We start from the raw sequence: 22,938 nt of genomic DNA, 5'->3' as shown, positions 1-22,938 counted from the left end.
AGAAATAGAAGAAGACCTTTTCACTTTTTTTGCAATTTGTCCCAAAATGTGCTGTGCAAGTGAGGGGGGGGAAATAATGTGCAATATAGCAAATTATGTGAAGAGTAAATAAATAAGAGAACCCTTAAACCTGTACTATACTACTGTTACACGTTTCATTAACCTGGTGCTTCATATTATGGAGCCTCACAGACTGTCCAGTACTAAGATCTAAAGGCTTGAAACTGCAGCTACACATTTTACCACTTGTAGAGATAGATAGATAGATAGATAGATAGATAGATAGATAGATAGATAGATAGATAGATAGATAGATAGATAGATAGATAGATAGATAGATAGATGCCAGTTTTTTCTTAGCTGGCTGTTTAACCCTAACCCTTACGAATAAGGAACTCCATTATCCTTTACTAATGACTTACTAACATTTATAACTGCAGACTTGATGTCTTGGAGATGTCTCCATTTTGAGTTGTCATGCTGAAGGAAGAGTTTCCACGATTATTAATGGCTTATCACTGATCTATAAAGTATTATTGAATGATTTACGAAACATTAATAAAGCTATTAATTGCACTTTATAAAGTCTCTATAATCACAAGTGTTTATAAATGGTACCTTGTCAGAAAGTGTTTCCTACATTTCATGTCCCCAAACAAACATTGGACTTAATCCAGTTAATAAAAACCATCTGACTGCAGGACAGTTCACACATAATGTACTTTCCAGTATAGGTTAATGGTGCAGCATTGTTTTGTGTGTGCATGTAGTAATGCACATTTGCCACTAGATGACAGTGGTTTTCCTCTGGCAGGGCTCCAGGTGTCCTTCCTAGAAGTGTTACCGTAATCTTGAATGGAAATGTGACTGAAAAAGCCCCACAGGAAGCTGCTGACGGCGTCCACTCAGAGCCCATCATCACTTTTCTCATTCAGCTTTAACCTGTTGTCTTTTGTAATTAATACACACACTTTGGATTTTACATTATTTTTTGGCTTTAAAGTCTTTACTGTTTTTATCAAAGAAATGGCTGCTAGGGTCACATGATGCATCAGGGTCGCAGGAGTAGACACCAGTAAGCTTATTATTTTTTAATCCTACGTTCAGTCATAGCTGCAGTATTGAGGTGTATGTTAACAAAAAACTAACCACAATTCAAAGTATGTCATGACAAAAGTCTTGTGCCTGTCTATTAGAGAGGTTGGGGGGGGGGCAGACCTGTTGCTAGGACAAACACAAGCTGTCAGACTGTGCAGCACACTGTGTTGTTTGTGGCATCATTAGGAAGGATACACTAAGCCACGTCCGCCTCTGGAGTCAGCCTTCATTTCAGGTACACACACACACACACACACACACACTTTTGTGTTTTGGTGACAGTTGGATGGTCGTAGTTGAAATTGTGAAATAGTAAAAGGGAGAATATGTGTTTCTGTGTAAAGCAACAAGCTGTCAGGGAGTTTCCTAAGAAGATTAAGTGGAACAGAGCTGAGAACGACAAGCTGGGGGCACATCATCATCATCATCAACAACAACAACAACAACAACAACAGGGTTTCTGAATTACACCACCACGCTTGTCAAAGGAAAATTAAATATCTGACACATTCTGGATCAAATTTTAAAAAAGTAGGAATTTATGACTCTTCCTCTCTGATTCTCGTGAAGAATCCGTAGAATTGGAAAAACCTTGAGGATGTTTCGCCTTCGACACTGGTCTTATTCCCTCTGGTTCTCTGGGTTTCACATGTAGAGCTGCTAACCCAGAATCTCAGTGTCGTCTCCTGGTCGACGCTCCAGTGTTTGGAAGTAGTTCTAATCTTCCTCACACCTGCCATGGCTGTGCCAAGCTATAAATACAGGGAGGGGGAGGGGGGTCATAAGAGGATCCACCTGGTGTCAGTTGGATAGTGATCGTGGCTCACAAGATGCCAGAGGAGCCAAGGTGAAGGTTTACTTAACTAGTACTCCCAGCGGTGGCAACAGTAGTGAAAGGAATCTGTTTCCTCTTCAGTCTGATGAGTGGATGAGAAGGAAACGATCAGGATCTGTTTGTTCTTCTTCTGTGTTTCTGGGATATCATCACCAAAGGATGCTGGGAGAGAAGCCGGTTTTCTTTTCAACGGTAAACTGTATGTTTCCTGATGTCATTTGATTTCACTGTAATCCATGTTGGGGCTTGTTGTGGAGGTATTTTTGTGTGTGTGTTTTAAAGTTTAAAGTTTGGTTCACCCAAATTACAAAAAGAAAAAAAAACCTTTTCATACTCGCCTATATTGGTCTGGATTGTTGTGGTTTTATTTGTCCGGGTTTTGAGTGGCCAAGATCCGTGTCAGTACAATGGTGGAGGTGGTTATCAGTGCTTAAAAAAATAATAATTAAAAATATTTCCTCTTTCCAGAATCAACGATCCAGTAGCTCAGGATAAGGCACAGAAAAGTTTTATTTCTTTGCTCCAGTGAAAACTAATGACAGCAACAGAGAGTCACACATCTCAGCTGGATGTCTCAAAATGTGAAAAACTAAACACAAACTTATCTGAAAGGACAGATTCCACTCGAGGTGAAGCTGTTAATATATTCTGCTTGTACCGACACAGCGTGAGATGTGTTCAGTCCTCTACACGCCAGGCCTCATTTAATACCAGACAACCGTGACTGGTTTAGGGCAGTTGCAGGTTACTCATGCTGAAGTCACTGTTGCACATGCTGCAACTAGAAGCCCCGCCCTCCAGGATTTAAAAAAAGTTTTTATTTTGTTGTCCACTTCCTCTTCGACCAAATATTTGATGCCAGGTTTTTCAAAAGGCGTCGATCGGGTCAGAAAGGTTGAATGTTTTACTGTAACTGAGGTCCACACCTCCTGGAGGAGCGCCAACATTCAGCGGTTAAATAGATTCACTCCATGTGGAAATCTGTCGATAAGTTTATCAAATCAAGTCTCTGTGTTGAGTGCATGTAGAGCAGGAATAAAATGAGTTATCATGTTTTTCAGCAGGATATTCATGTGTCTCCTGTTTCCTTCCACAGAATCTCTGCTGGATGTATCATGGGCACTGACCTCTGACCTGCTGCAGGAGGCTGTCACCACACCTGAGCCGCCACATCTGTAACAGTACACAGTCGTGACATGTTGACATCTGTGTTTTCCAGTCAGCTCATCCCAACACCGGACTCTGTTTCCCGCTCTGAACGGACTTCAGTTTTTCCCAAGTGAGCAGGACTAGTTCTGACAACAGAAAATGGAGCCCTAATGTTGTATCGCTCACACTTCACCCACAGAGTGGAGCCGCTCGAACGCCTCGCTAACAGTCGGGACTGCTGTGTGCGGATTGATGTTTCTATGTGGTGAGTGTGCGAGTGCAGCGCAGCCTTGGATCCATCGTGGAACCACAGTCCGCCCGGGCGCCCAGCCTTCGGGCCGGAGTCGCTCCAAACCGGAAACTACTCTCTGGTGCTGCTGATTCAGCTCAGCCTGCTCTCCTTCGACCTGTTTGTCAACTCCTTCAGCGAGCTGCTCAGGGCGGAACCAGCCGTCCAGCTGGTGCTTTTTATGTAAGCAAGAGTTACTCACTGTTACAACACAACAGCCAAACATTATCTGTGGCTCAGGGGGAAAACTATTCTGAGCTAAAAATAGTCCGGTTTAGTTGTCTGCACTGAGTCACATCTGATGCTGGAATGACTTGAATTATCCTCTTTGTTTCTGCTGATCTCACATTTTCTTCCTCCCTTGTCTTCTTTTCTTCGACAGCATCCAGGACATCGCCATCCTGTTCAACCTGATCATCATTCTGCTGATGCTGTTTAACACCTTCGTGTTCCAGGTCGGCCTGGTCGCCATATTGCTGGAGCGATTTAGAGCTCTGCTAATGCTCTCTGCTCTCTACCTGACCTTCAGTATCATTCTCCACTCCTGGCTCATGGTGCGTAAGAGCACAAACAGGCAAAAATACATCATATTAAAGTGTAAACTTTTATTCCATTTAGTGTTTTTTTTGTTTTTTTTTTATATGCTGTTAGCGTATTGTTGAAGAAAAAAGACTTTAATAAAGAGAAAAAATCCTGCAAATTTGACAGAATTAGGGTAAAATGTGTTTGACAGAACAACAATATGAGACTAGGAAAATTTTAAATCTGCATCTTAACGCCTTCAAATTCCAGCCCGTCAACAAATGTTGTCATCAGTCTGTTTTTAATTTGGAAGTTAGAAGTCGTGTATCGAGCATTGTGTTTTCACCCTTTATGTCCTTTAATTAAAAGCAGAGTAACGCTTCCTGTTTTCTATATAATCTCTCCAGAATCTGCGTTGGCTGAACACCAACAGATTTATTTGGACAGACGGCCTTCAGGTGCTGTTTGTGTTCCAGAGAACCGGTAAGACGTGTATTTATTTTGAATGTTTTAGTTTTAGTTTTGAAGTTTTAATCGTATTCACAAACTACCTTTAAAAAAAAAGAGAAGCCGCCATGGCAGTGCTATTATATAAGTTATATCTTAGATCGGAGACTGTTTCCTGGAGTTAGAAGAGAGTGAGAAGATGAGGGAGAAAACAGTATCTCTGTGTGATTATCGCTCTGGTTTTGATCTCGCGGACAGACATCTCAGAGCATGTTCGTCCGTCCTCTCCACCAACAGAGACCTCACGTCGCCGTGTGTGTGTGTGATTTTCATACACGTATAAGCTCATAATTGGATAAAGGGATTTATTGTCTAGTTGTTCTCTGCAGGTGATCCTGCTGTCGCCATAATTTATTTGTCTGCTACGTATTTTAAGAGCCACTTAAACAGTTACTCAGTGTGACTCAGCGTTGCATCATCACTTCACAAAATCTCCTTCATTATGAACCAACACACTGAGGCTGAGACACTCACTCAGACAATCATCCTGCAGACAGCTGTAAAAGCTGGTGGGGATTTCTCTCCCTGTTCATGCAACGCTAATGTCAATCACATACAATCACGTGTTATCCCTCAAGTAACATTTAAAAACCCCTTCAAACATTGTGCACAGTGACACAGGAGCCTGACTTCAGCAGTCACACAAACGAAAAGGGGGAAATAATAAAACTAATCACACTAATGAAATTTGTCATGTTTCTATGCATTTATCTTTTAACTGTGGAGTTATGATCACTCATCACCACTCAACAGGAACTGATGTGATTCAGTGTGAAGGACTGACTGACAAGTAATTCAAGTTTTGTTGATCATTATTATTATTATTGATTATTGACTGTTACGACAACGATGAAAGTTAATGCAGCAGCTTTGCCTGTATGTGACAGACGACGTTCTAGAGACAGAAAACAGGAAACAAACAGACAAAACTTTAGCGGCAGAAATGATCCACTTCATTTAGTTTTTCTTTTGCTGCTTTGGGTTTCAAACGTCTCGCTCAGAGCACTTCTATAGTGATTCAAAAGCCTGAAACATGTTCTCTATGTTTTCATCTTTATGTTATTAATAATAAAATAATATTCTCCTGTTCACAGCGTCTGTGTTGTACTACTACTTCTACAAGAGGACCTCAGAGTATCTGGGTGACCCTCGCCTCTACGAGGATTCACCGTGGCTGCGAGAAGTCTTCGCTCAAGTCCGACAGTGATCTCACTGCAGCGGAGCCACAGAGGCCAAAACCAGTGCGATGGCACATTAAAAAGTAATTGTCCATATGGAAACCAAATGTTACAAAGTTTGGATTTAAAATCCGTACAATGTAAGAATTGGCCACGTCAGTAGTGTTGTATTAAAGGTGCATAAAATTTATTTGCTATACATTTACAGTCACAGTTACATTTTGGAAATTTAAAATAAGACAAAAATAAACATTCCCGCTTAAGATGCACTACTTGCAACACATTTATTATAAATCTATTCGATGGGGATGGTAGCCAAACAATATATTCCACATTACATCTCCTTCCAGTGTAAGGAGGACTGTGCCAAAATCTGGTAAGATTTATTATCGTAGCAAGGCCGGAGCGTCTCAGGAGGTTTTCTGTTTCGATGGTAAAAAAGGATGAAGAGTGAGATCATGTTTTTTTTTTTTTTTAAAGCATTCTGTTGATATCAGTCACCACATGCCCTTTTTCTTTTCTTTTGTTAATGCTGTACATTTTTAAAAAAAGACTATATTGCAATTGTTTTATATACATTTGAGACCATTTGAGTTTGTTTGTACAGTCTGTATTGAACAGGGTTTAACTGTATGTGGATGGCTTGGCCAGTTGTTGATTTCCAATGTCTGTAAAATCTGGGCTGTTTTGTGTTTCATATTCACAAAAGATCTTAATACATATACAATAAAAATGTTCTTTTAAAATGCCGGTCACCTGATTTAAAGTCCCGCTTCAGAGCTCGTTCCAAAGCATGAAACCAGATGACTGAAGCGGAGCCGGCTCTTCAGCTCGTCGAACTCTTTGAGCAGCGACTCCTTCTGCAGGTTGAACTGTGAACCAAGAGAAACGGGAGTGAAATGAAAACAGAACGCTGACTTCTCAAATCCGTCTTGAACGACAGCGACAAATTGAAATTACATTATGACAAAATTAATGATAAATACAAACAAACAAGGAAATCTCCATGAAGCCATTTTCTATTCAGTTAAAAAATTATCAAATACTTTTATGTTTTATGTTTAATATAGAAACCACTGAAATTGTTGGGCGTTTATTTGTTGACTTTATCAATAATAAATCAATAACAGTACAGTATTCACTGACAAAACCACCAGACAAACTCACCCTTTTTGCATATTTATAAAACTGCTCTGCTTCCTCTCGTCTGTCGGACTGAAAACAAAAGGTTCATCACATAATTAGATCAGGGGTTTTCAGACGGTGGAAAGTGAATCTGTGTTTAACTGTGTCCCAGATCGGGGGATACCTGGAGGATGGTGAGATACTAACAACCACAGGTTACACAGACGTGTGTCGGCCCATCGTTTCACATTCTGTCATGAAATATAACTTTCAGAGAGCGTCATCACTCACCCTGAGGCAAATCAGAGAGAGGTAAGCCCACACCTCTGCATTCTGGTTGTTCAGGTGGTTGGCCTCAGTCAAAACTTCCTCAGCTATGTGCAGGTCCTCCAGCTTCACAGACAGACACACAAAAACAAACACAACCACAACCAAACGCTCACTTCCTTTCAAAGTAAATGAAAGAATATGGCCGCCAGTAACTCCTCGTTTGCTTTGTTAACCTTTGTTCACAGTAGAAAAGAAACTGCTACCAGACTTTTCAGAGGTTGAGTGTGATCACTGTGCCGAGGGGATGTTCGCTGCTTTACGTTGTTCAATATACACGACTCCTTAGGAGCTTAATCAAGGAACTAAATCAAACATATTTTCAGGGTCGACATCATTTCCATCATTGTTGTGGAGGTGAGGTTTTACCCGGTAACAGGCGGTGCCCAGGCCCAGCCAGGTCAGGCAGGATGCAGACCGCTTACAAGCCTGCAGGTAGATGACTTTGGCCTGCTCAAACTGAAGGTTAAAAACACAAAAATAACAGATTGAGTGACTCTGTGTAAATCATGTTTTCTAAGTATAATGATGAGCTTTAAATTTAAATTCTATAATAACTGTGATTTCTGCAGCACAGTGCTCTTTTCATGACACTCTCTCGTACTCACAATATCAACTTGAACATAGCTGTGCTGGAAGTTAAAAAAAGCACTGTTCCTTGTGACTTTTTGGCCAATTTTGCAATTTTAGAAAAACTTACTTTGACTGGAAAACTTCATTACAGCAGATCAGAGTTTCTAGTTTTGGTTGAACTTTAGGAATGACTGGTGAAACCTGCAGCCTGTCTGGAAACACTCATCAGCAGATACAGAGCACATGACTAAACTGTCTGGCTGATCAGACAACCGTGAAGCTCGTCTCAATATCTGACCTGCCCCTGCTGGAGGTAGATGGATCCCAGGCGGAGGAGGACAAGGTGAATGTCTGAAGGCTGCTGCAGGAAGCTCAGGCTCCGCTCATAGCTCCACTGGGCGTCCCTGAACGCCTCTTGCAGGTAGTGACAGTGACCATTCAGAGCCCACGCGTCCGGATCCTGCAGCGATTCTCAGGTCAGTGTTCAGAGGAGATGCTTGTTTGACCGATCTTACTTTGCCACTGCTGTGTGGTCACATATATAACTCTAACATCCAGTTAAGTTCATTACGTCTTGTTTCCTGTTTTATTTTGAAATACTCACCTCGCTTGTCGTTTCAGTTCCCGCCCGCATTTTTACCTGCTCCCTGCCTGTTATTGTTTACCTGTTTCAAACTGACTTCCTGTGTATAACCACCTGTTTCTGAACTTTACTTCGCCTTCGTTTCTCTGCTTCTGAGTCTCACTTCCAGCATTGTTAGAAAATAACTCTAATGTTATCGCAGAAACCAGGAACGGTGATGTCCTTCATCCTGAGTAAAGGTTAAATACTTATGAGCACAGATTGTTACGTATCTTATTTTGAAATCTGTGACATCTTTTAATGATATAAATATTCTATTCATATGTATGATGGAAGGCAAACACTCTGCTAATTAGAAAAATGATTACTCTGTCAGGTTTCACCTCTTCAGTTGATGCTGATTAACATCATGATTTCAAAATAAAACACACATAAATATATAACATATTCAAATTCATGTAACCAGGTCAGTCCGTTATAATTTTGAGACACAAACAACAATGAGGTGAAAGAAGTTCAGAATTCCAGCACTAGATCTTTGTGGCTGTTTAAACGTGTGTTCAATTAAAGCCTGTGGACTTTAACAGAGCAGTAAAGAAGCAGCAAACATACATGTCACATTTTCCACTAAGTCCCCACTCAGTGTTGCAGCCAGCAGTCAGTGTGCGAGTACCTGATCTCTGTGAAACAGCGCCTCCCTGAGGCTCGCAGCCGCACTGCAGTAGTCGGCTTTGAGCAGCTGCAGCTGGGCCAGATGAAGCAGGTATGAGACGCTGAGACCGCCGTGTGAACACAGGAGCTCCTGGGAGAGGGCGTGCTCTGCCATCTGACAACAACAGAACAGCATCAGCAGATGACCGATTTTGTTTTACATTTTATTTTTGTTAGAACTTAAACTACTGCTGACAAGGCCAGTTCCAGGTAGTCACTGGTGTCACTTCATTTCAGCATGTTGAGAAAATACTTGCAGAGACTCTCCCTGTTAGAGGGTTAGGGTTAGACTTCAGCATCAGGAAGAGCAGTTTCTACCTTGGTGGCTAATCGGAATCCAAATAAATAAATACCTAAGTAAGTAAACAAATAATTCAATTCAATAAACTTCATTTGACGATCACAAACAAAAGCTTGCCACATATAAGTTAGGACTGCAAAGTAAGCAGCCAAACGTTGTCGACACACTCTCTCGATGTCGTCACACAAGCACAAAATGCAAGATCACACCGATAAGTGTAAAAAGAGTAAAACAAACAAACAAACCTGGAACAAAGTCATAAATAAATAAACAGCAAACCAAATTCATATTATGCATTTTCATGAAGTCCATGTTTGCTTATAGTTTGTCTTATGTGTGACAATGGATTTATATAATATTACATAATACACCGTCAACTGTCCGCCAGGTGTTGAACCATCAGTAATGGTCATAAATCACTTTCAATAACACTCTAAACTGAGGGTCACGAAATGACACCACAGCACTACTGTACATTGTAGGTTGTTCTTATCCGTCCAAGGTGATTTGACAAAGCACCTGCTGCTAAGTGTGTTTTTACCTGCAGGGCATTGTTCTGCAGCAGGAACTGGACAGCCTCTGTGTAAACGGTGGTAGAAAACTTTGCAGGAACTGATCCGGGGCTGAGATTCTGCTCTTTGTCCATCTTTGAGTCCTCGTCAACAAACTCTGGGGCTGGACAAGAAAATAATAATAATACTACAGCAATACTGTCAGGCAACATCTGCGGCTCCAGGGACCCACAACATCTGGTACATGCATCTCAGGCTGAAGTGCACTGAGAGCATCAGTAAGTGCATGACAGGCAAGGCTTCTTTCCAGGCGCTTCTTGCCAAGAGAAAGCATCTAAACCTTTGTACAGACTGAGATTACATTATGACTGAATGTGAGACGTTGTATATCAATATTTCTTTTATCTACATTTTAGGAGTGCGAGAACTCGTCTTCTCAAACGCTTCAAGACAAAACCAAAAGGCTGTTATTTGTGAATCTTCGGTAAATATCAATAACGTGAATGTTTTGTGTGTGAACAGATTTCAGTGATTTTCATCATTTACTTTATGTTTTGTGTTTAAAATGTAAGTTTCAGCCTTGTGGAGTCACAGATTTGATGCCAGAGTTTCCTCTCACATTTCTGCTTTTCTGCTGAGGCATCATCACATTCAGATGAAGAGACAATACACTCTGTCCTCCTGCTGCACCTCACCTTGATTAACAGTGGGAGACTGACACGGAGGACTGGCTGCTTCCACCTCCTCTAGCTGGTCTTTTTCCTCCTCATTTTTCTTGTCGCTGTCTTTCTTCTCCTCCTCCCTCTGTGCTTGCTCCTTTGCTTCGTCTGCCTTCAGCTGCCTCCTGGCCTCCAGAACAGCCCTCTCCGCCAGGATGGATTGGTTCTGGCTCTCGTGGAGTAAACCTGGGCAGCAGACAACGAAACAAGAAATAAGACCGTACTGTACATTTGCCAGCATGCGTCCTTCCTGCTTTGCTGCTCAGGGTTATTCAGGATCAGAAATGAGTTTGTGGGGGATTGTGTAAATGTTTTTAATGCCTGTTTAAGATTATTCTTTAGAATAGCTTTAAAAATTACTCTGAATTGGCATTTTGAAGAGTAATATTCTGTACTGGAACCAGAATAATGAATTTAAGTCACAGGTTTATTGTACCAACCTAAGTTTCCACTGTCTCTCCACTGTCTAATAAAAAACACACATCGACCATATCATTCAAAGCGTCTTGTGCAGCTCAAACTTCAGAGGAGCCTCCGTCATACTGAGGGTAGACATCAATGACTGGCTGATCTCTGACACGTGACAAACGAGTGTAGCAGCAGCAGGCTATGTGTTTTCTCTGTTAGCGTGAGCATTAAACAGCAGCGAGTCGGACTACAGACTTCCACCTCACCCAGCAGCGTCCAGGCCACCACACTGGGGGGGTCTGTGCTGGCGGCCTGCTCCAGGAAGGTCTGGGCCTCCTCATAATGCTTAAACGTTGCAGCCAAGACGCCACACATCATCAGGCTGGAGGGAATAAAAAAATACAGACAAACAGGCAAGTCTTGATTTTAAATTCACATCGTTCAAAACCGTTCAGTCGCCTTCCAGTGGACAGAATTTACCTCTTCTCTTCGTATTGGTTGTGATGCAAAGTCAAAGTGACAAGTGAGCGTTCATCTCTAGTTATAGACATGAAGTGATGGTGCAGGTGAAGAACATCATGGCAGGAAGTTAATGAGTATTTAAACATTAATGTTGTTACTATAATTAGCACTGATTAGGAGCAGGTGGATGAATAATGGTGATGTACAGTGTTGAGCTCGTGGCTCTCTCGTAAGACACAATCACGCAGCTCCACAAAGCAGGAACCACTTGTTTCAAGCTTGATATTCTGCAGATATTTCATGGTTTTTAGCGTCACTGGAGCGTGATTGACCTGGGCTGGTGTTCCTGCTGGATGGACACGGCATCATGGAAGCACTCTTTGGCCTTCATGTAGTCTCCAGTCAGCATGTATAGGCTCCCCCACTCAAACATGTGGGAGGGCTCACGGGGGTGTCTCACCACCAGCTGCAGGAAAATAAACCCACACTCAGTGGAGTCATAATCGTCAATCACAGCTGCAACATGACTCGGTGGACACCTGATGCAACAAACAAAACCAAAAACCCACAGATATCCTCTAAGAATTAAAGACAATCAGAAGCTGTTTACGGTCTAAAAACAGTGAATAAATGGCCGTCTGTGATTGGCTGTCGCTCTGTTTTACCTATATCACCTATTTACCTATTTTCGTGAGTATAGTTGTGACTACACTATATACAATAGGTTTTTTCCTCATTCATTGTGAGTGAAGAGCAGGTGTATCAGGAAGGGCGAGCATGTTACTGCACCTCTTGGTAGTACTGAGCAGCCTGCTGATAATCCCCTGTAAGCTGAGCCTCCCTGGCAAAACGTCTGAGCTGAGACGAACTCAACAGGATCACGTCCGAGGAGTCATCATCATCTACGTCATCTGAATAAATCTGGTGAGGAGGAGAGGACGAAACTGAGCGTCTCTGTGTGAGTGTGTGTGTTTGTGTTTATATGTGTGTGTGTGTGTTACCTTGCCGAGAGCTATGTGCATCTCATCCACCAGGTAGACATAGAGCTTGCTGACAAAAGCCTTTAGCTCCTCAGGGTCAGTGATTGGCGCTGTCCTCTGCATCTTGTCTCGTACAAGCCTCACCACTGCATGCTACACACCAGAAACAAAATAGTACTGTCTGAGTTCCTGCAAGTTTCATCAGTCCACCTGTAACGTGTGCAGCTGTTCTGACCTTCATCTGTTCCTTGAAGGCGAAGTACCTCCCGGAGACGTTGAGCGCTCCCATCAGCTGAACCTTCATTTGCTCCCGGCTGCTGTCTTGCAACGGTTCGCCTCCCGCTCCAAACAATTCCTCATACTGGTCTGAAACATGGGACATCACGTTGGCTACCTGCCTGTGGAAGTCCAGCACTGCCTGCAGGAAGACACACACACACACACACACACACACACACAGGTAGAGACAAATCAGAAAGTAAACAACTCTGCACTGATGTGTGATTTACTGTGTGTGTGTGTGTGTGTGTGTGTGTGTGTGTGTGTGTTTTACTCTTTCTGCTCTGCTAGGACCCGCTGGAGGTGGCGGTCTGGGAGGGATTAATGCCTTCACCCTGCAGGAAACAGAGACACATCTCAGCACATTCTCCCACATTCATGTTCCACAGTCAGTCAGAAACACAAGGGTCAAAAACCAAATATAACAGACCAGGGTGAAACTGGGTCTGCAAACAAACAATACTATAACTATACTATAACTATACTATGACTAGTTGGCTTCAGAAGGGTACATGTTCTGATAGCTCGGGGCCACATGAACAGTGTCACCACTAGAACCAGGTCAGACTCTCGGAGGAGTTGTGTACCACGTTACCTTCTGCTCAGTTCCTCTGGAGACGTTCTGGGTACCAGCGGTTTCTCCAAGGCTATCTCAATGATAATGTAAGTTCTGGCCTCCAGGTACATCTGTCATTAACAGGAATGAGATGTTAATGTTCAGACGGCTTCCACAATATTGCATAACAGGAAGCTTGTAAACTGTTTAAAGTATATTACAATATTAAGGACGTACATTTGAATGTTAAGCTTCTATTGATATCGCTCCTGTTCTACAACTACAACCAAAGTTTTACTTCTACTGTAATACTGAGCAGAGTTGTGCTGGTGTTTGGTGGAAACTTACATTTCCCTCTGTATTGACGTGCGGCTCGGTTTCGGTCAGGCTGTCGGTCACGCTCTCGGATGTTGTCTTGCTATGATTGGCAGGTTGCTGAGATGATAAAATCATATTATATCAGGGTCCAAACTTCACGAACACAACCTGAATATCAAATTTAACCACTTCCAGGATTATTGTTGGTGAGACAGAAAACAAAGCTGTTAAAATCCTGGTGAAATCATTTGTGTGAGAGGTGAAAGAAAATCAACCACTGGCTTTTGCTCTGGTTGGAAAGCTTTCAAAAACTTTTAAGCACTTGGTTTATATCAGTTCATATCTTTTATGATTTCCCAAGCACTTTGAAATTCTGTTAATTAAACTTTAATGCAAAAATGAATTTCTCGTCCGAGTCCTGACCACAAGGACCTTTCTAACCTTTTTGGCTGGCTCCTTTGAATCCTTGGCTCCCTTGTTGCCATCCAAGTTCTTCCCGGCCCTCCCCTTGTGAGAGCCAGCGGCCGAGCTGGCACGAGCTTTGATCTGGTTGGCTGCAGCCTTGGCCTGCTCCTTTAACACACTGACACTCCGCTTGGCCTTTAAGCACAAGATAAACGACAAATGACAAGCAGTGTTAAGAGTTATTTAGTAGATGATTTTGAGTAATTCTGTGTATCACACATGACATCAGGGCTGTGCTGTATACATCCCAAACAGTAACTAAACTTGTGCGACCTTGTTCAGTAACTCGGCCTCAGAGAACGGCTGAATGCTGTATGCTCCTCGGACGCAGCTGACTCCGGGATACAGCAGCCGCCCCATGTCCACAAACGCCACGCCGTGGAAGGGGATCTCTGGGTTCTCCTCAGCTAGCTAAACACACACACACACACACACACACACACACAGGTATGATTACTCAAAATGTTTCTTTCAAACAACTAAATGTTCATAGATAATGTCCCGAATTGTCTTACATTTGGTTCAGGCCACAGAGCTCACACTGGAGAACCAATACACAACACTACTGATAAAAACAAAGCTGTTTCACCTGCTTGGTTTCTGCTTCCTTTCCAAGCGGAGCCAACAACCTCGTGATCTCCACCGGCCACAGTCTGCTCTCAGCGATCCTCTGCCGTAGCCTGAAGTTACAGTCGACACTGATGTCTGATATCTTTTTCTGTGTCTGTTTTTTCCTGCTTGTATTATTTCAACACCCAATGCAATTCACTCACATGTATTCTGATGTTCTTCCTATATGTTTTCTTTACAGGGATTGTTATTCTAAGTATTAAACCTGTTCATTTCAAATTCACACAGATAAATCCCAGGTTCACTGACTTTCCCTTTCTAAAAATAATCTCTTCATAGTCATGGCCAACAGGCAGCATGATGGGCAGACATGAGGAGGAGGGGGAGAAGTGAGTCGTGTGTGTAGCTGACCTGTCAGTTCCTCCTCCATCCAGGAGGCAGCACATCTCAGTGTCCCAGCTCACCCTGTTCTTAGTGGCTTCTGCCTCATCACGAAACTCCCGGTCCTGTGGGAACATTTAGACCTTCAGTCCTGGAACTGACTGAACCCGCCTCCATGCTGTTCTAACCTTCTACAGTACTCGATATCCTTCCCTACTTTTAAGTTCCTCATTAATGATCATATTCAGACATTACGCTGCATGTCCTGTGTGTAGAGGGTCCGGTGTTCTGTGCATTAGATATTTCTTTAAACTTTTCTTTAAAAACACTCATACTCGTTAAATGTGAAATATCTGATGGTGCAGGTGAGGGCCATGTTTCCAGTTACCTCCAAGCCAGTCAGCTCGCCGTCCTCCTCTTCGATGGGCTCTGCCTGGAAAAAGGCCCCGGGCATGAAGTGGTTCCCTGGGACCAGCAGAGCCTGATGGGGCCTCTTCTTCTGTCTGCCCTGTTCCTCCCTGTGCCCCCCTGCCTTCAGCTGCCCTTCACAGAACACCAGCACCTGATCTTTCTGGGAGTCAGAGGAATAGGGCGGCCACAGCGTTACAATCCTTCATACTGGAGAGATTCGTATTTGAAGCTGCTCTACACTTGCCTAAACTCTGAACAAAAGAAATGTCATTGGTTCTGTTCAGTAAAATGGCTTGAAGTAGCTACGTGAAAAGCAGCCACCTGTGCGGTAAGTGGGACTTCCAAGGCAGCAGTGTACGAGGAGGGAGTGGGGGCGGGGCCAGACAGCAGCATCCATGACTCGGGGATGGAGTAGGCCGTCTCTATGGTTACCTTCAGCAGGTTGGAGGCAGAGAGCTCAGCCTCAGACAGAACCGGAGCCGACACACTGACACACACATCCAGGGTCGACTGCTACATGAGGTCAAACAGTAAGGCACATTTACGTTTTCTTTTTAATAAACGGTTTAATTAAATTGTCTAGAAATGTCATTATGAGGTTTAACACTGTAAAATGTCTTTATCTTATCTTGTATCGTTTAGGACTTGGCCACCTGCCAGCCACAATACACAACCCAAATTTAGTAGAGAAACTTCAAAGGCAGAACTCAGCAAAAAAACCTACAAACAAGATTTATTTAATTTAAATTCAGAACAGATAACTAAACATAACTCTGAAGAGCGATATCAATTTGCTCCTGACAAAAACTGAGTGATAGTTTTTAACAAACTAACCTGGGAGGATATTTTGACTGGGGGGCTGGTCACTGGTTTCACTGGGACAGTGGACGAGAAACTGCACTGACCTGAAGACAGGAGAGAAAATCCACAGAGAGCAGCTGAGATTTGGGGAGAGACACCAGCCTGTCTTATTACAATATAAAAAGATATAATTTTATATCAAGTGTGCAGCTGTACCTTGCAGCAGTGGCAGCAGATCGACCACAGCTTGGCCCAGCACCACTGTCCGTGCCTCCATTTTCTTCTCCTCAGGCAGGACCTCTGTGATCGTCACTGACCACAACAAAACCATTTTAAAACTTTAAAAAAACAGTGCTGTGAAAACTGAGGGCTATACAGACAGGGAAGAAGATTCCAGGCCTTCTTCTCTTTTCACCACTCAGTAAATTACAGCCACTGTTATTAAAATGATTCTGTATAATTGTGTTAGTTTAAGCTGCAGTAGACTTGTCACTATCTTCAAGTTTTTTGGCAGTGATTCATGGCGGACTGGACATCCTGGCAGGATAATGGCAGGTGATTGACAAACCTACCAATTATGCTATCATCAACAATAAACAAAAAATAGTTAACCAGTGTAACAATGAAGGTATATACTGGAATTTTCTTGTAACTGGCTTGTGTTGGTATAAATATTAGGAAACTAAACTCTGTGTAAATACTACTGTGTGTGGTTAAACCTTTAGGGTACAACTCTCAGCTTGGTATAAATATAACTTATATAACATTTAGCTTACAAACTCACTTACAAACAGGTTGCAGACCAGCAATGTGAAATATTTTCTATGCTAAAATAAGAATATAACAGTGTTATAAATTTGCTTCTCTGATGTTTGTGTATTTCATTGTTTCTAGGATGTGTGCCATTTCCTGTTGGTGCATCATGTGGACCTTAACCGCTAAGCTAAGTGTGGCTATCAAGAAGACACTGGTTGAAAGTTGAAAGAGGAGACAGAGAAAAACGCTGCTTAGCTCAACTGTCAGTTACGTGGTCAGGAGACAGAGAAACATTTTTTAGACTCGACTCACATATGATCGGTTTATGTGCCATGTCACTGAGAGCCTGAGCATCACTGGGGCAGTGGAAGCTGCAGGTGAAGTTGTAGTCAACACGTTGCTCCATAGGATCGAACTGCTTCTTCTCCGACTCTCCCAGCACCACTCCATCCATTTCAACCTTCAGAAAACTCTGGAAGTTTCCTGCCTTTTTCCCTTGCTAAAAAGAGAAGAAAAAGAATATTTAACAGTAGGTGGATACTATCATCCACACACTAGTCTTCCAGTGTCGTCGATTTTTCCACCAGTCATTTGTTTATTTTAAATGACACAATAATCTTTTAATTACACTAAAGTTCATACAATCTATTCAGTTCAAGTAACATGTACTTGACATAATGTCAAAGGCATATCCAATGAGTCTCAGCCCTTGGTATGCCGCCAAACCCTAATGGTGATTGATCAGTCATCTGGTTTGATGTCTCTGAAAAGTGAGTACGGCAGTGAGAAGTGAAAACAAATACTGCTCAATGTTCAATTAGGAAATATAGGTTTTAAAAAATATATAGAGGGGTGAACTGGGAAAATACACATCAGCTCACTTTGAGTTTTATCATTTGGCAAAGATGCAGAAAAAGGATCAGAGGTGATGGTAATGAATGTTGGATGAGAATTTACCCTGATATTGTATCATCAGATTATCATTTATGTATTTATATAAAGCAGGATTTTACTGCTGTACTTGGTTGAGATGGAGCTAGATACTAACTATGTTGTATAGAACTGCAATTAATGAATTATGAATTATTTTCTCAATTAATTGATTGATAAATTTGTAAAAATTGAACAGTTTTGTTCAACCAATAGTCAATTTATCTAAAATTAATGTAATCTGAAAGATTAGCATATCCTCAAAATTGAGAAGTTGGAAACATGAAATGTTTAGTATTTTTGCATGAAAAAATGACTTTTATCGTTACCAAAATAACTGCTAATTAATTTTGACCAATCAGTTAATCGACTAATTGTTTCAACTGTACTAATTAATTTCTAATAAAGCATCATATTCCATTAGCTTTTCATATATTTTGTGTGCAATAATCTTATTCTGTAAGTAGTAACCGACTCTGTCAAATAATAGTACTTACGTAAAAATTGCCATTTCAGTGTAGAACACCGGCAGCCAGTCTTACCTTAGACTTAATAGTTTAAAACTGAACCACTGTTAAATAAAAACTGTTGGTTAAAAACGTTGTTCGACCAAAAACTACACTAAATAGGTCCTAACATAGCTTTCTCGAAGTTATCGTCCTTTTAAATTTTACTTATTTAGCTAACTAACTAAAATGCACATTCATCAACACCGTGTAAGCACACCTCTGTTGCTTTAGCCGTTACATTATTTGAGGTAGTTTAGCTTAGTTCGTTAGCATGTGTAGTTTATTACTTATGCTAACGTTGAACGGGCTTACCAGGTTATTTCCACGAACAACAGTTATTTTAATAGTCGAAACTTCTTCCGTAGTGTTTTCAGACGACGCCATTTTGCTGACAAATGATAAACTAACGTTAACTAGTTAGCTGTTTAGCTGGCGTTTTCAGCCTTGGTTGCGTTTTTTCGTTTGTTTACGGACGGATTCTCGTTCCCATGGCAACGGTGCCACGCACGCTTGGTGTGTTCAAGTACAATCTGACGTTTGTGAGCTTGTTCTTCATTTAACGCTTGTTAACACTTTGCGTGTTTTTGTTCCACTGAATGAAGACGTGCAATTCAATTCAGCGCACCAAAGCGTCAGTTTGTTCCACTATCCAACTTGTACAATAAAACTCGAACAAGGAAGTCGAGAGCCGGAAACAGAGACAGCTCGTCTTCAAAGTAAAGGTTGCGCGTTTTGAACAAACGTGCTGGCTGCAGCGGTAAATTTAAGGAAGGCTAAGCTAAATAAATAAATACACATCCTGTCTAAATAATGAACATAATTCATAACCGCTATAGGATTTTCCGCTAGCCCACAACTGATGCGGAATAAATTTCCAATGAATATTGGAGTTATTATAAAATCATGTAAGTAGCTATTCAATTTATTAATTTGAGTAAGGTTACTTAATTTGTTACTTTAGGTTAACAGGGCTATATATGTATACAAGCCTGTGTCACTCTCTCACACACTTGCTATGTGCACGTTACCGTTCATTCTTATTTATAAAGGTGGTGGGGAGAGGTGAAGGGGTCGGTTCCATATATGGTTGGAAAACATAAAAGGCTTTGGGGTTGTTGCACAGCTTAACCCAACCAACATGACTGAGGAAGTGTTGGGTCCGTAAATGTGGCAGCCTAATAAATGGAGACATCTATATAAAAAAAAAATATATATATATATATATAAATATATAATAAAACATCTCAGTGATGTATAATACGAATAAGAAAAAAAACAAGATAAAGTGTAGTAGTAAGGTGTTGGACCAAAACAGCTTCAGTGGTTGTTAAACTGGGTTGAGATCTGGTGACTGAAGGCCACAGTTTATGATTCACATCATTTTCCTCATCAAACCATTCAGGTCACCAGGGGTGACTGGTGTGCACATTAAACACATGGATCCAAGAGCCATTTAACCATTTATTCTGTTCAGGAAATTCAGCAAGGAACTGATGGTAGGATTCATGGATGGATGATTTTTTCAGTACAACAAACAAATGTAAATACCGTGCCATGCATACCACAAAAATAATAAAGAAAGGGTAAATAAAAAATGTTACATTCTTTATGCACCCATAGAAAAAAAAAGAATCTCAAACTTTTACCAGGATTCTGCTTATCCTATTAACAAAGAAAATACTTAAATGCAGGATACAAGTTTACTACTTCTGGTTCCAAATTACAACAACTTGCCCGACTAACAATTTTCAGGTCAGATAAACTCATAAATTAAGATTAACATAATTTGAAACACCTGCAATGTGAGTGTGGTCTGTGCCAATCCTTTTGGGTTGGCCACACTTGCTGCAGATGCATGATGTTGGCTGCCAGCAGGTTTATCCTCCAGGCAGTGGCCCCCGCTCTGCCACAGCAGCTTTATGACAAACTTACCACTGTGTCCTTAATTTGATTCCAATCAATCCAAAGAGCTGGATGTTGGTCTGAGCCACCAAGCTCGGGCTGGCCAGCACTGCCTCCCTAGTGGCCACGTAGTCCTTGGGGATGTCAGCCTACCAGTCTCTGTGCACAGCTGCACACCTGGTGGGTCCTGAATGCAGCAGAGGTGGCACCTCTATGTACTCCATATGTCCTGGATGCAGACAAGGAAAGGTTTCAAATGTTAATATTTGTGTGTAAATTTAATACGTACACACTCTCTCTCTCTCACACACACACACACAGAGTAACAGTGTAAAAGCAGCTGAACAAACAAAATAGCAAACATAATAACAAACATAATAGAGTCTAAACAGCGGAAAGATACAAATCACAACTTCCAGCCAGGGCAACAATAAAATCAGAGCGAGAACAGAATGCAGATAGTGATGTGCAATGCAAAACCACAACAATACAGTGTAACAAAACACAGTCAGTAACTTGACTATTCTCCCACCTTAATGAGCAATTAGCTGATCAGAAATGCAGGTTTTCAACTGAACGCATTACAGTCAGTGCAAATGTAAAACAGAAGCACACAACAACAACCAACACTTCATGGCAGTCCTACGGTAACTCCCAGGGGACACACCTCAAAAAGCATAACACATAGCAAACACAGCAGAGTCTGTTACACTTACATTACTTGGTTGTGGTTAAAGTGGTATTTACTGGTGCCAATGAAAATGAGAGCCTATTTAACCCTATGCCTAATTCTAGCTAACACTCTTTAGTGACAAATACGACCTCATTAAAATAGTTAATTTAGTAGTAGTATCCAGTCCAATCTCAAAGCAGAGTCCAATCAGAGGGCAGGTGGTTCTGTTGCCTTCATCGGTGTACATTCAGAAAAAACGACCTGCCTGAACTTACACAGACCAATAACAACATTCAATGTCTCAACTTTGTGCTGAGTAACGCTCTTCCCAAACAATCAATGTTTCAGTTCCATTCAATTCATTGTTTTAACCTATGCCTTTACCATACAAGTCAGCCATCTTCACACTCAAACAGGATCTCTGATAGAGTAAACTCTAAAACACAGATGCTGTCGGACTTACCTCCGGTACCTGGTAGTTGATTTCTTCTGCAAACAAGATGTAAGAGGACGAGGGTTCCTGGAGAACGGCGTGATGAAGAGGAGGAGATCCGAGTACTTTACTTACTGACTGCAGACTGCTCACTGAGCCAAGAGTGGTTCCCTGACGCCATCATGTTTTTTTGTCATTTGTTTTTACCATACCCTGTAAAGTGCCGTGAGATAATGTTGTGGTGTAGCAAGTCATACAGTTATACACATTTGTATACATTTATATATTTCATATGTGTATACATTCATTATGAAGTGCACACATACATATTCATATATATATATATATATATATATGTACATGAAGGATAGTATACATGTATGTGCAAGTGCTTAGTACCGGTATCGTGAAGAATTCAGCTTTGGCCTAGGCAGCTTCTCATATCAGCATGTACTGTATGTGTGTACAGAAGGCACCACATTTTAACTGGGAGTTTTTACCACAAGGTGGCACACCAACCACCATTAAACATAAGAGAAGGAGTAAAGACACAGGTGGAGGAAAAACACATCATGGCGGTCAACATTCAGTTCAGACTGAAGCTGTTTCTCTGTTTAACAGGGATGGAAAGTAGTGATGGTGAGATGAAGCGTCATGAAACACTGAACCAGTCCAACAAAGTGGTTCGAGAAAAGGTTCATTTCTTGATGCTTCATGTTAACAGAGCGACATCTACGGGCCAGAATGTAATAAAGGCAAATACAAATTTTTGTATATTACGAAGTATCAGTATTCTGGAAACCAGGACTGTATCTTTATTCTAAACTTACCTTTATGGTAATTATTGTTTGGAGCAGTTTCCCGCCCACAGCACCATATATATGATAGTAATCCTTCCTCTGGACGCAGTTTCTTTATTTATCTGGAGCATCAGAAAGTTTTCCCGCCATAAGCTACTCCTGCTGCTGCTCCTTCTGACACCATGTCCTGTTGTATATGTACATTATAAACACATATAGAAGCTCAACACAAACACCTGGGAGACAGCTACGTGTTGACTTTTAATGGGTCCCCCTTGCAACACAGTACAACATCCTGAACGTTTCCCACCCACGTGTTTCATCTAGGAACCTTCAGCATGTTGTACTGTGTTGCAAGGGGGACACAATAAACGTCCGAGAAATAACGCAGGTGTCTGTCTAATGTTACAATGTTGCAATGTATAGACAACAGAACACCTTCTTCAGCTCTGGTCAACTCTCCGCTCACATAAAACCATCACTACAGTGCGCAGCGCGGGAAAATCAACGTCAGATTTAAAACTTAATTTATATTTAAAAATACTACTCTCCAGCTTTATTCACACAAATATTTTTATTATTTCTTCAGGTTTAGAGATTTCTAATAGAACGGAGGTGAATGTGATATTTTTTAATTTGTTTTGCTCACAACACAGAAAGTTTGAAACTACTTTTTGCAGATTAAATACAGTGAGGTTTGTGTTTGGACTTTTACAGTCTTTCATTATAATCTAATAATGGATACATTTTCTAAATTGATTAAATTTGCATTTAAATTATGCATTACAAAACTCAAAGTAAAAGAATGAAATTTGACAATTAAAAAAAACAAAGTCCACCTCACATAGCAGCAAGAGGAGCTCTGATAGGCCAGT

General features: G+C 41.4%; 2 protein-coding genes across 2 annotated transcripts; one reads left to right on the top strand and one right to left on the bottom strand.

The window, feature by feature from the left end:
- The first annotated feature begins 1,928 nt into the window (after positions 1–1,928).
- Positions 1,929–6,281, top strand: LOC111222950 (transmembrane protein 138-like). The gene is made up of 7 exons (XM_022746892.1): positions 1,929–1,945; positions 3,030–3,043; positions 3,153–3,212; positions 3,353–3,554; positions 3,754–3,925; positions 4,301–4,376; positions 5,495–6,281. Exons 1-7 carry the CDS (start codon positions 1,929–1,931, stop codon positions 5,605–5,607), a joined length of 654 nt encoding a protein of 217 aa, XP_022602613.1. The 3' UTR covers positions 5,608–6,281.
- On the bottom strand, positions 5,744–18,657 carry cfap70 (cilia and flagella associated protein 70). The gene is made up of 27 exons (XM_022748162.1): positions 18,568–18,657; positions 17,129–17,315; positions 16,277–16,372; positions 16,094–16,164; positions 15,581–15,772; positions 15,237–15,419; positions 14,879–14,973; positions 14,487–14,577; positions 14,171–14,308; positions 13,874–14,032; positions 13,463–13,549; positions 13,154–13,245; positions 12,833–12,893; positions 12,515–12,697; positions 12,301–12,432; positions 12,089–12,220; positions 11,632–11,765; positions 11,104–11,219; positions 10,406–10,615; positions 9,740–9,873; positions 8,860–9,012; positions 7,902–8,063; positions 7,400–7,489; positions 6,995–7,096; positions 6,746–6,793; positions 6,335–6,450; positions 5,744–6,000 (listed from the first exon to the last, which is right to left on the bottom strand). The coding sequence occupies exons 1-26, from the start codon at positions 18,637–18,639 to the stop codon at positions 6,340–6,342; spliced, it is 3,231 nt and encodes a 1,076-aa protein (XP_022603883.1). The 5' UTR covers positions 18,640–18,657; the 3' UTR covers positions 5,744–6,000; positions 6,335–6,339.
- Positions 18,658–22,938: the final 4,281 nt, after the last annotated feature.

This window comes from Seriola dumerili, unplaced genomic scaffold (assembly GCF_002260705.1).
Source record: "Seriola dumerili isolate Sdu_G_001 unplaced genomic scaffold, Sdu_1.0 BDQW01000011.1, whole genome shotgun sequence".
Lineage (NCBI taxonomy): Eukaryota > Metazoa > Chordata > Actinopteri > Carangiformes > Carangidae > Seriola > Seriola dumerili.
Note: the sequence above shows the minus strand (reverse complement) of the source record. Positions and strands in the feature narration are given on the sequence as shown.